Below are 13,335 nucleotides of genomic sequence, written 5' to 3'. Positions count from 1 at the left end.
AGATTAGCCATTAAACCATGTAACTGTCACCATTCAAGTCTGTGCAACTTTACTGCTTAAAAACTTTGGTTTATATCATGTGGTACTAGAGTAGTTTTATACTTTTTTGTTTTGTTTTGTTTTAGAACAAGCTATTGGTACTGACCTATTTCCCATCTGAAGTTTAAAAACTTCTTGCAGACATTAAGATTTTGATATAGCATCCAGAGCACTTGATTCACAAAATATTTACTTATGAATTTAGTATGATTTATATTTACTTACAAAATAACGTAACTTACAAACTGCACACAAATGATACAGAAATAAACAATACAAATGGACATTCAGCACTTAAAATAATTAAAAATAATTCAATCACTTGTCTCACAGTGTTTGGGACATGTTTCCTCAGGGATGACTGAGGAAAAGGCAGCACAGTAACTTTGAGGACAGGTGAAGTTCTGTTACGCAGCAGAAGAGAACTGCCAGTACTTTGGCAGGTTCTTAGATTTACATACTGCCAAAAAGCTATGAAAGTTGAGAAAACTATTGCACACTGCTTCAGCTTTCAGTCACTGAAAAACACTTCTCCATTTACGCCTTTCCTCTCTTTCAACAAGTATTATCAATAGTATTGATATACTTAAACAGGCATTTAGTGAAATTATGTTATCCAGGAATAACCAGGGCATTGACACACAGCTAGCAAACAGGAACCAAAACAAATAAAAAAGCTACACCTTTTGAAGCAGCAGCTGGTGACTAAGTGGAGTACTCCTTTATATACTCTATTTCATTAACAGTGAAAGTCAGCTAGAGATTCTACACATTGACTCTTGATTCTGCTGTATTTTTCACTCACTGCTTATGAAAAGCTATTCCATACTGCATATTATTTAACTTGTACAATATTTCACAGAAAACAAAAATCAAGCAAAGCCGTATACTTTAAGAACAGTCTAGCAGCTTTTATAAATCCATGAACTAGCTCCAAATAAACCCCTAAAAAGAAAGTAATACTTTAACTTCCTTCGATATACATTATTACATCTATTACCCTCATTTAATATACAATCTCAATAGTACAAATACAGAGTAACCACAAATGTGGTTTGGTTATTCATTTTTTTCCCTGCAAACAGGATCCAAGAATCCAGCCTTTCCTTTTCCTCAGTATTTAAGATATGTTATTCTAGGAAAAATTTAAAAACTGTCACTTACTTGATGCAACAAAACATACCACCACGCATGTTTACTGACAAGCTTACCTCAATCCATGAGCTGCTTAACATGCTGTGAAAATAATCTGTAAAGAAAGGCATTTCAGTTCAAGATGCAATAAAATTTCAGTTAAAGAATACAATATGACTTCTATTTCATATATATATAAAATATATATAAATACACAGACATACCAAGTCTTGCGCAAAGTACACACTTATGACATGGGAATTCCTTTCCATCTAAAGATTTCAGGGTCACATCGCAGAGATAGGAACTGTAAGATATTTGATAGGATCAGAACTGTGACTATTCAGAAGAACTACAAGTCATAAACTCTACAAATAAATGCTTACTACAACAAATAAATCTTACTTCAACAAATCAGGACTTATCCTTTAAAATAAAACACACCTGAACTTCAATAATATCACATAAGATGAACCTAAAAGTACAGGTATGATAGTTTCAAGACAGAAATTTTTTGTCCAAAGTTAAGCTCTCAAAATGGCATCTGAAGTTATTTCCTGCAAAACATGGTCAATTACTGTTTCGAAACTGCTATGACCAAATAAATTAATGATGGCTAATTTCAGTCAGTCTTAAATGATCTGAGTTTAGTTATTTCTTTTACATTACTAGCTACTTTAAGCTTTGACAATGCATTTTAAGAGTGAAGCAATCCAAATTCTGTGAAAAAGCTACTTTTATGCAATGTAGCTTTTACTATGTTAAGTAGACAATTCAAGCCTTTGGGTATAAATAACCCAATCATACCAAGAGAATGAAAAAACAAACATCACTGATAAAAGCATCAGGAATTTTTTCTATTGAAAGATATTCCAGAAATTGTCTTAAATAGAAAGAGTATTATACATTTGCTTATTTCCAATCCATGTGGTCTTACTGTCACAGCAAGTATATTTGCAAAAGTCTAACTACTTTTTATTAGACTACTCACATTTATCCTGGCATTAGTATTCTGACAGTTAATCTACAGAACACATTATTGTACAGCAAAAAGAAGCAAAAATATACCATACATAATCTATCCCAGATTACCAATTCACAAATCAGTTCTACAAGCATCTACAGAGATCTTTCAAACATGAGTTGCTGTGAGACAAGTCCACACCAGAAGTTAAAATGCAGCTGATCAATCTTACCCTACACTTAACAGATAGATAACATAAGAAGATGGGGGGGTGGGGGGGAGGGTGCATTTCATTTAAAGAGTTTACCATTTCTTCTGATTTAACTTTGGTTTGTTCCCATTCTTCTTGTTGACAACATTAATTTTTCCATTTTCTAACCTGACTCCATCCAACCTGCAAATCATTAACATTAGTAATAAGTAATACAATTAGTTTACAGTTCAAACCACTAAGAAGAACAGTGTCACAAAGTAACTGCACTTCAGTGGGCTCATATTGTGACTATGAAAAAGGATCAAAATCATCCATTCCAGAAAACTAGAAAGGGCCAGTTGTTACTTGAAAGTCTTCACCGCAGATGCAAAATGTAACTGACATTCTTTCCACATCTTAGCTACCTTATTTATTATTTTAGGTGAAAGCTATACTGCTATAGTTAAAGCCAAAGTTGAACACCACTGGGTCAAAAATCTAGGAGTTATATATACTGCTACTCATCAGCTACCTGAGCAAAGACAGTGGTTTCAGAGAGGCATGTTTCAGCACAGGCTTCTTTACCACCGTAATTCATCGAGGTTTGTGAATGGGATAGTAAAGACACAGAAGTGCTGCTAGTGGATTACAAAACAATACACTTTCAAAGGGAAAGTGCTTTTAACATGAAAATTTTACTTGGGGACTCAGTTTTAGCAGCAGCTTCACATCTGATTCACTGATTAATTTTACTGTTTGTGAAAAATACAGTGAAGAAAACTGCCCTGAAAAAGCTCATTCCTTCCTTTGAAAGGAAAAAACAAATGCAGAAAAAAAATCCAAACAACTGAGTAATACAGTTCTACAGAAACATTTGGTCTCAATTCCATTAGTTTCATCACATAACATTAAAAACGCATCAGTTAAACAGAACTTTGCTTTCGTGTTGTTTTACACTAAACATTTCCACTGTCTATGGAAAAACTGGTAGACTAAGAACCAAAGTGTAGACATTCATCAATCCAACACTCAGATCAGCTGTCTCTAACAAAACAAGTATTGATATTTTATGATAGTCATCTGGAAAGTCAGATGATCTGCATCAGATGTCAAGTTTCAGAGTTCACACCTTAAAAGATACTGTCATGGTTTAACCCGGCAGATAGCTAAACACCCCACAGCTGATAGCTAAACACCACTGGGATGGGGGGGGGGGGGCGGGGCGCAACTGGGGAAAAAAGTAAAATTCATGGTTTGAGACAATGACAGTTTAATAGGACTGAAAAGGAAGGGAAAATAATAATGACAAAAGAATTAGAATATACAAAACAAGTGATGCACAATGCAAATGCTCACCACCCATGGACCAATGCCCGGCAGTGGCCCCCCGTCAGCTCTTCCCCTACTTTATGTACTGAGCATGATGTCCTATGGTATGGAATATCCCTTTGGCCAGCTGGGGTCAGCTGTCCTCACTATGCTCCCTCCCAGCTTCTCGTGTCCCTCAGCCAACTCACAAGAAAAAATCCTTGACTTAGTGTAAACACTACTTAGCAACAACTAAAACATCAGTGTGTTATCAACATTATTCTCATCCTAAATCCAAAATATAGCACTATTACTCAGCTACTAAGAAGAAAATTAACTGTACCCCAGCTGAAACCAGGAAAAACTTACAGGACAGATGTTTTAAACACAAATGTCCAAGAGGTTCTATGACACAGTGAGAGCCAAAAGCACATTTCCATCACATAGAAGCCTATGGAAAAATCACGCTTTAAGTAGATCATCATGCTGCAAAAGTCTGCTTCTGACATTATTCAAAAAGGTCATACATACTTTCTCTTAGCAAAGTGCATCCAAACAAACTGACATTACTTTAAAGAGACGACATGATATTCACTGTAAACTTTTATAATTAGAAACAATAAAGCAAGCAAAAAAAGGCAAACTTATCAACCCCAACTACCTTTCTACTTTAGTTGTCATTAAAGTTAGATCAGCTTACACAAAACCACTCTGAAGAGCTTGCCAGAATACAAAGGCATTTCCTTGCACCTACCTTCCACTTAAATTGCTGAGTCCAAACTTCTTTGCAGCACTTTGCAACATTTTTATGAGGTTAGCTTCTTCACCCACAACTTTGCCTTTTTTAGATTTGCTCTTCTGTTTTTCATTTAGAACTTGCACTTGATTATTTCTATAAATCTCAAATGCCGACTTTCCATTAATATTTTCATCAAAACTCATTTTGCTCAGGTTAGAAATTAAAGTATCTTCATATTCTTCTGATTTTCCTTCATGCAGGATTTTTGGTTTATAACCATGAGTCAGAAGATCACAAGTGTCAGTGTATATAAACTGCAGAAGGTAAGCAAACAGATCTGGATGAACTTTCTCTATTACATAAAGATCACATCCAACAGCATCTTCATCTTTCCGGTAGACATCTGGAGTGTCTAGCTGGTTGTCACTGGCAACAAACAGCTTCTTGAAGAAGTCAGAGCGTACAGCCAAGATGTATTTGTGCACAGGGTAAGTTCTTGTGCCAATCTGAAAAGTTGCATCATGGATGCTGTCCATTTCGTCTGTTTCATCTAACAGTTTGCCAAAATCCTCTCCAAAACTCGATACTGACACACTTGGAATTTCATAGAGACTAGAACGAAATGAAACCCGTCAAACAAAACCCAACCACTGTTTACAAGCTCCATAAAATTTTACATAGTATGTTTAATGAAGATTGTGAGGTTGTTTACATTTGGTCGGTTTGGGGTTTTTTTCTTACATTGCTGAACTACTCAACATCTCTTGTCCTATTCTTTATAAGTAGAACTAATAACATAGCATTTAGGCAATTAAACAATATATGTAAGATCCTTCTAGCTTCAGAATATCAAATACAGTACTGTGTCTTCATAATGCAGCCAGTAAATCTGTATTACCACAACTATCTTAACTTCATCTCATTTTTCCAACATGAAAACAGAGAAATGTTTGCTGTATTTCTTATTACAATCCAAAGTAATGAGGAAAAAAGCTAATATTTACTTATTTATCAGATACAGTGGAAACTATTATGAAAGCGCAAGGAATATGGTTCAGTATTCTATTTATTCATTTTACTTCAAACATTTTTTCCAAACAAATGAAAGATCCACTTTTCACTTTTATTCAAAAGCTGATTATTGGTGATTACTGAAGGGATTAATTTCTACAGAATGTAGAGCTCAGAGTGTGCTAAAAAAATACATCATCAATGCTTGCTTTAAATACTTTAGATAAAACATCAACGCTACTTATACTAATTATGCAAATATATAAGTAGAGGTCTTTGGGTAACTTCAAGGGAGTTGTTTACTAACAAGTACTATTCTCTAGCAGTATGGATAACTGCATTTACTGTGACTTTTCCATGACCCAAAAAATGGTTCTGAAAAGCAGAATGACTGAACGGCAATCCCACATAAAAAAGAGAAAAATTATAGTTGTTGATATTTTAAATATACCTTGTTTTAGGATCTGACTGTAAAACAGCAAAATTGCAGCCATTAGGATCAGTGGCAATGCTAACAGCTCGGTGGACGAAAGTAAGCTTCTGAAGTCGAATTCTTTCATACACACTGTTTGTATCATGTTCACAAGACACATCACATGAAGAATTCTGAAGGCTTGATACAAGTTCTGCTAAAATAAAGAAAAATTTGAAAAAACCCACTGAAGGGTCCAGCTAATTAAAATGCAACTGACAGAACAGGCAAGATACATGACTGCTCTAAGTCCATTGATGGAGTCAATGAATAAGGCTAAATTATGCTGAAGATTTCAGTTCGCTTAACTGAAATGCAGGAAGACATTTGAAGAATAAGACTTTACATTATATATAGACAAGTTTTTATCCAGAACTTCTTGTGGAAGTGTTTTGTCGCTTCTTAATATGTACATACCATTCACCACATTCATTAGAACCTTTCAAAAAGCCAGAAGCTCTCATTCATTACAGATCAGTGATGAACATCAACTAGACATTCAACTAGCCAACAGATCTGGATTCTGAAGTTTCCTTAAGATACTAAAACTACAAAAAGAACAGGAACAAGCATAAAGAAGAGAGTGCCTGTAGACACATACCAGGACCAGAACAGAGCAAAAAGGCAATGTGTTTGGTGCCTCTGTAATGAGGGAACTACTGTGTGATGTGTAGAATGAAAGAAAGCAGCAACAGAACAAAACCAGTATACAACTCCAGACTGAGCAACTGAGGATAAAGATTTTTGCTGTGAAAGAATGCAAAAATGGACTGACACAAATAAAGATGGAATCTTGGTATCAAAGGAAGAACTGCAACATAAAGCTATAAAGTTCAAATACATCCCAGGTTGGACGTAAATCCATTTCTATCCATAGAGTTTTAAAGACCCCTACATGAACAGGGATGACAGTTTCAATTAAAATCTTGTCCTAGACGAGTTATCTACCTTGCAGAAAAACAGTCCAGCAGGACTCACTCTCAAGCAACACAAGCCAAGTTAATAAGGTGGAAATGGCTCTGGATCCTGTATTATGCCCAGATATGGGTCTGGGAAACACAGTAAGGTTTCACACTTAGCAGTGCAAGCAAATACATGCTCCTTCTTTTGTTCAATGCCAGTCTCTTAGGACTGGTCATCTAATATGTGACAAGATCATTACACTGGACCCTTGTACTACTATTACTCTTCAGAAGTACTTTTCTTCCTGGAAGTCTTCACATGAGGGATAACTGAAGGTTGTAAAGTAAATCTTAGTATTACTGAAGAAAGAGAACAGTAGTGGTCAATGCTACCAACCATCAGCCACAGAGGACAGACAGAACGAACCCACCACTTAACATTGTGAGGCTGTAAAGATTCAATTAAACTTTGATATTGAAGTACTTAAAAAACGTTAAGAAAGCACAGCTAACCTTTCTTTTCTGAGATTTTCCTCCCTTCTTCCACCCACTTCCCTGTAAAGGCTTCACCATCCTGTGTGACAAACATTATTTCGTTCTCATTTAAAGCAACATCGGACATGAAGACTTGCCGGCCATACACCCAACGACACTGTTTCATGGAGTTGTTAGATGACTTCCAGCAAAATACCTACAATATTTTTTCAGAGAAAAGGTCAATTTTCATATCATATAAACCCAGTTATATATTACAAACTACTTTTTTTAAACACAAGAACATGTCATCTCAAAGTTGCATACAGAAGGAAAAAAGACTTCTTCAAAATTATACCTTAAAGTGTTATGAACATCTATTACAAAGAACCCACAAGTAAAACAGGGAAAACCTATTATGATATCAAGACCATTTGCTCGTGAAGGGCATTTGAAAAGCTTCTCTGAATATTCAAACATCTTCACAGCAGTCACCTACCGATCAGTTTTTACTGACACAACAAGGACAGCAAAAGTTGTCATCAAGTGAAGAAACAAGTTTAATCTAACTCTTAATTTACAGATCTGTCAAACTGATTTGCTTATAAATCAGGCAAAATTCAAAGTCAGCACACCAAAAATTTAAACCACTTCAAGTTAATTGTTTGACAAAAACTCAGGTTTCTCTGTACTAGCCATGGTTTTAGAATGGAGATAATGACCAAATACAAACTTCAAAACATTCAACAGAAACATGACGAACTGCACGCACACCATGATCGCAACAAGGTATACTGTAGGTGTCTGAAAGAAGCGAGCATGAAGAAACAATCCCACGCAAGATAAAGCCCAGATGTGGCATTAGCCAGGCTTTCATCTTCTCCCATTGAAGAACCTGCACAGGTCTGTTAACACCTACATAAGGAGAGGACAAAAGAATTTGACTAACCTATCTCCTTTGCTCTCTCTTGAGACCTACAGAATCCTAGAATGCTCGAGGTTGGAAGGAATCTCTGGAGGTCATCTAGTCCAACCCCCTGCTCAAGCAGGGCCACCCAGAGCCAGCTGCCCAGGACCATGTCCAGATGACTTCTGAATATCTCCAGGGATGGAGATTCCACAGCCTCCACGAGCAACCTGTGCCAGTTCTAACTACCCTCACAGCAAAAAAGTGCTTCCTGACATTCAGACAGTCTTCTTTCTTTCAGTTTGTGCCCACTGTTTCTGGTTCTGTTACCGAGCACTGCTGAAAACAGCCTGGCTCCATCTTTTTTACATCTTCCCTTCAAGTATTCCCTTACATTGGCAAGGTCCCCCTTGAGCCTCTTCCTAGGCTAAACAGTGCTCTCTTAAAGAGAGTACAATCAAGACAGACCAGGAAGTGCAGATTCAGGAAACAGAAGTATTAAGATTCCATCCCTCTCCTTAGTCAATAATTTATAATGCCAAAAAGTACTGAAGATCCCAGCATTTGTCAGTATTCAGCATGGAAAGATACGAAAGGTAGGTTGACATAGTTGCACTGATGCAGGAAGACAAAGTAGTTTCTTTGACACTAAAGCAGCGTCCCAAAGATGCTGAAGGGGCACTACCAATACTACAGATGCTGGAAGCGAAACCTCACATGAACAACTACCAAACTGAAAGTTTATAATATGTGAGACAAATAATGACCTAATAAACAGATAAGATCATCCCAAAACATAATTCAGCCAAATGCAAGGAAACAAAAGGAAATAGCCACACTGCTCCCTATTTTGATATACAAGCTCAGTTTTTACCATTCTTTAAGACAGCATTTCAGTAACAAAACCTTTTTGTAAACACCACTAGATGGCACTGCAGGCTTAGATCTCCCAGTGAGCAGCTCAGAAAAGGCTGGAATTTTCAAGGGTCCTATAAACCATTACTGTATGAAAGAATGAGGAAAGAAAACAATAAATCCACCACAGTATTCCATTTCTAAGACGACACAGTGTCTACACTTAACTATAAATACTAAACAATTCACCAGGTTTAGTTGCAACTTTTCAACAATAAAAGGAACATCCCACCTACAAAACAGCTGCTTTTCAGCAAAGGCTCTAAAACTTCAAGTCCAGAGACTACTTGGAGGCTGTTTCTGGAGGATGTAAAGGCGACAGGGTAGGTGCGGTGAGAGGAGAGATGGGGGGGCGGGTGGAAAGAAAAAAGAACACCCACAAAAAACACAGACCATGAACACTATATAACCACTTCTCTCTGCAAAAACAGTGGAGTTTACACCTTTACTGAAAAGCTAGTAGAAGTTCACAGATTCAGAAATAAACTACTGTACATTACTTCAGTATCTCCCCACGGTCCTTAAAAAAAATAAATCACTAGCAGCTCTACAGAAATTAACTGAATATTTTCTGTCCATGATTTTTGTCTTGTCTCATGTTTGAAGTTTGTTTGATTAGTCAGTATGCAGCTTGCTATATAATTATGATTTCTAGGCACAACTTACTCTTCCAGCTTCATCCAGCGCTAGAATGCAAATCTTCTGACCCCCGTTTTCTTTAAGATGCTCAGTATCTACCTTATATTCCAAATATCCCCCATTAACAAGAATTTTTTTAAGGTTTAGCTGTCTGAAAGAACACAAAAGATTAAATTAGTATTTCTTCATTATGTACTTATGTTGCTTCTGTAACAGTTACCTTTTCCATTTAGAGCAGCAGTTAGAAAATATAGTTGAGGTAGTGACACTGAAAAAATATTTTTGTTTCTGCTAATAATGACTGCAAATAAAATACTATTAGTAGACTGTAATTTTTGTTTTGCTTTTAAGTAAGTTACATCATATTCATAGGTTCTTCACAAAATTTCATAAGTAGAAACCAATATATGATTTAGCTTTGATCTTTAGCATTAGAAAAATTATAGTTGCATAAATTTCATTTAGCTGTTTGTATTAAAAGACCTATTCTATCCCAGTAGGCCATTTCTCAGGTTTTTGGTGCATTTTGGTTTTTACCTGATCAAAACCATGCATATTACCTCGTTTCAATTTCTTAGTATAAGAGAGCAGTACGTAGTATTAGGTTTCTCCAAGTGCCAGCACCTTCACTTACAACCATGTAGAAAACAAGGTATAGTCACCTCTTATAATCTGTTATTGAAAACTATGTAAGAGAGTATGGGATCAAATAATTGCCTAAATCTATGAGCCATGGGCCCAGTTTCTTTTAACAGGTTTTTCATCCAGGTTTTAGCATATGGACCAGATAATGTCACAAGGTCCCCCCAGCAACCTAAATTACCCTTTGTAATATACTATGTGCACAAATTAATTACAAAATTCAGACCCCCAATTACTGATGCAAAATTATAAGAACATAACTAAATAGAATAGCAGATCTTCAGCACCCTTACCAAGATACCTTTATACAAATTCAGGCTAACAGAGGAACAAACAATACCAGGTGCAGTGTTTTTAAACCTATGAACAAAATATTTCCTCTTGGTATGCTTTTCTTAAAAATACCTTTGGTAAACAGTGAGTGGCACCTTAGCTTCATCTAATAACAAAAACAAATAAAAAAGATGGCTGCAGTTCATATGAAAGAACCGCAAATCAAGAAAACTCAGGGGAGCACTCTATTATCTCTACTTTATGCACAACAATCTTTAAAATACCTTGCAAGTATAAGACTACAGTGAAATCTTCACATATTTTTCATGACAAATTAGAAAAGTAACACATACTTTGAAGCCATCTTTTTGCACTGATAGTCTGCAAGTAAATAAATATCTCCTCTTTCAGTAACACATACTGTAGCGCCATCACTTGCAGAGACCAAGGACACAGAGATATCTTTATGGTGTAAAGCAGAAACTTGGCAAGGTGTAGTTACACGTTTTTCTCCATTAGGATCCAGCAGAAAACCTAGAAAACATAACATACCCAAAAAACATTATTTGCCACTCTACACACTGTGCATTTAAAGGACACTTTGCTACACTGCTTTGAAGAACCTTTAAATGCTAAGAGTTTTTTTAGGTGGGTAGATAATTCATCTTTAAAATAATTAGACAGGTAAGAGACTCCACACATACTTGTTCATTCACCACAAACACCAGAAAACATTCAAGATTTGATGCACAAGAAATGAAGTAAGGCATATTCTTCAAGGAAAGCTATTTAATGCAGTTAGATTCTGCAGTGGTACTGCCTTTGATTTCAAAGAAAGAACATCTATTCAATCATACTACAGCTCAAGACACTAGAAACATCATCACACTGGCATAAACTATAGATTATTTCAGCCATTGGAGGACACCAAACAAGCTTGTCGTAGAAGTTACTACAACCACACATAAGCATGAAGACAGGCAATTACAAGAAACAGCAGACAAGGTTGGAGCTGTAAGGTAAGGTTACTAAAAACGTTAAAAAAAATAAATCAGGCCATTGCTGCTCCACTGCATCAAGAAACCTAACACAAAGTATCTCATACAGAACATAACCCTGCTCTGTGTGCACTTATTTCTGTGCCACAGAGTACAAATATCCAGGAAAAAGCAGCACAGCTACCCCTAAAGCTGAAAATGACCCTGTCACATGACAGTGTACTGCTATGCCCAAACATCTTAAAGAGGCAAGGTTTATTACCACAGGTCTATCACAGCGCTCAGCTGACACAACTATACTGCTTAGAACCCAATTACTGTCTCATATGGTACTGCACTGGGCCATGTGCACACCAGAACAATCTCAACAACACACGAAACCACAAAAAAATAATATGTATGACTGATGCATTGGAAAAAAAAAATACTCATTAGTAAGATACTTCTCTGACAAAGACAAGTTTTCTCACATACCTTTGCAATCTTAAATAGGAACACAAAAAAGTGCCTGAACCTGATGCCAGAACTGATGCAGATTAACTGTAAGTACCAGAGCTAGCTAACAGTTTTGTTTGCACACAGATACAGAACTGCAGAAATGCAAATCCAAACCAATATTGCAATACCTGTTTATTAAAAAAGACAAAAGCAATTAAAATATCCCATTCATACAACAAATCAAAAGTTCACTAGTTGGTAATATATTTTTGTTAGGTTCTTTCTTGACTTCAGAATAATACTGAATTAAGATTCTGTAAATTGCATTGTTGAAGAAAATTCTAGATATGGGCAAGCATTTCAGTTTAAAAAGTTGGTATGGAAAAAGTTATCAGTAGCATGTTTACAGTGCATGGTGAAAAAAGGACATAGGCAGGAGAGCTGAATGCTAGTTTATAATTTATTAAGGGCAGTAGTACCAGCCAGGCCCCTGGAAGGAGACAAGTCTGCCTTGGGGTAATTTGCATCGCAAACAGCACATTCAGTTTCAGGAGAGCCTTCTTCACCAGCAGGACCACACAAGACACATGGAAGGCAAACTAATTACAAAAGAGTTCAAATAACAGAGCTAAGTCTGACTAGCTCCTATCATCTCAAAATGTGAAAGTGACTGGCAGGAATGAAAAATATTCTTCAAAAGAAGAGTGAATGATGTCATCAGACTGGTTTAAAAAAAAGGGGGGGGTGGGGAGAGCAAGAAGAAAGCTTTAACAAGGCTTCTGTTGCAGAACCACATAACAGCTTCAGCACAAATAACATCTTTTAAATGGCTCAGTTTTGCTTTCAGAACGCTTCTACCTTACCTAGTTGGCCGCCGTTCAGCCCCATGGTATACACTGCTTCCTTAGTCCATAGCACTGTATGGAATCTGCCTGCAGCCACTCCAATCACCATTCTACCTTTCAGGTTTTTTGCCTGAACCTAAGCACAAATCCAAAGTACATCTTAATATTAAGCAGCAACAGGTGAATTTCTCATGTACAAACTTCTGACAACTTTTCATTCTGAAAGTCATCAAGAATCGGTATCAATCCACATACAGTCTTAAATCAGGATTATTTTAGAAGTTTGTCAAGTGGGGTGCCATTGCACTAGCAAAGCATGTATGATAACGCAAAGATAACGCAAAAATATTGCACAAAAAGTAGTCAAATTTTTGCATTATCTAATCAGAACAAGAATCAGATTTCCTCAGGCTGTCTTAAGATGTTGAAACAAGACTGTACA

The 13,335-nt window shown here is 36.4% G+C and overlaps 1 protein-coding gene across 3 annotated transcripts in view; it reads right to left on the bottom strand.

Moving 5' to 3' along the window:
- The window catches only part of IBTK (inhibitor of Bruton tyrosine kinase), a 58,013-nt gene that overhangs the window by 27,542 nt on the left and 17,136 nt on the right, over positions 1-13,335 (bottom strand). For 2 of the 3 annotated variants that reach the window (XM_080388086.1, XM_080388084.1), the window contains exons 7-15: positions 12,912-13,029; positions 10,966-11,146; positions 9,725-9,848; positions 7,276-7,453; positions 5,840-6,017; positions 4,393-4,989; positions 2,445-2,531; positions 1,398-1,480; positions 1,251-1,288 (exon numbers count right to left, since the gene is read on the bottom strand). In XM_080388086.1, the coding sequence (XP_080244212.1) occupies positions 1,251-1,288; positions 1,398-1,480; positions 2,445-2,531; positions 4,393-4,989; positions 5,840-6,017; positions 7,276-7,453; positions 9,725-9,848; positions 10,966-11,146; positions 12,912-13,029 (1,584 nt within the window). The remainder of the gene's footprint in view (positions 1-1,250; positions 1,289-1,397; positions 1,481-2,444; positions 2,532-4,392; positions 4,990-5,839; positions 6,018-7,275; positions 7,454-9,724; positions 9,849-10,965; positions 11,147-12,911; positions 13,030-13,335) is intronic. The other variant, XM_080388085.1, reaches the window with a different exon arrangement.

The sequence above is a fragment of the Falco punctatus genome (genome assembly GCF_963210335.1).
Source record: "Falco punctatus genome assembly, chromosome: 5".
NCBI classification, from domain to species: domain Eukaryota; kingdom Metazoa; phylum Chordata; class Aves; order Falconiformes; family Falconidae; genus Falco; species Falco punctatus.
Note: the sequence above shows the minus strand (reverse complement) of the source record. Positions and strands in the feature narration are given on the sequence as shown.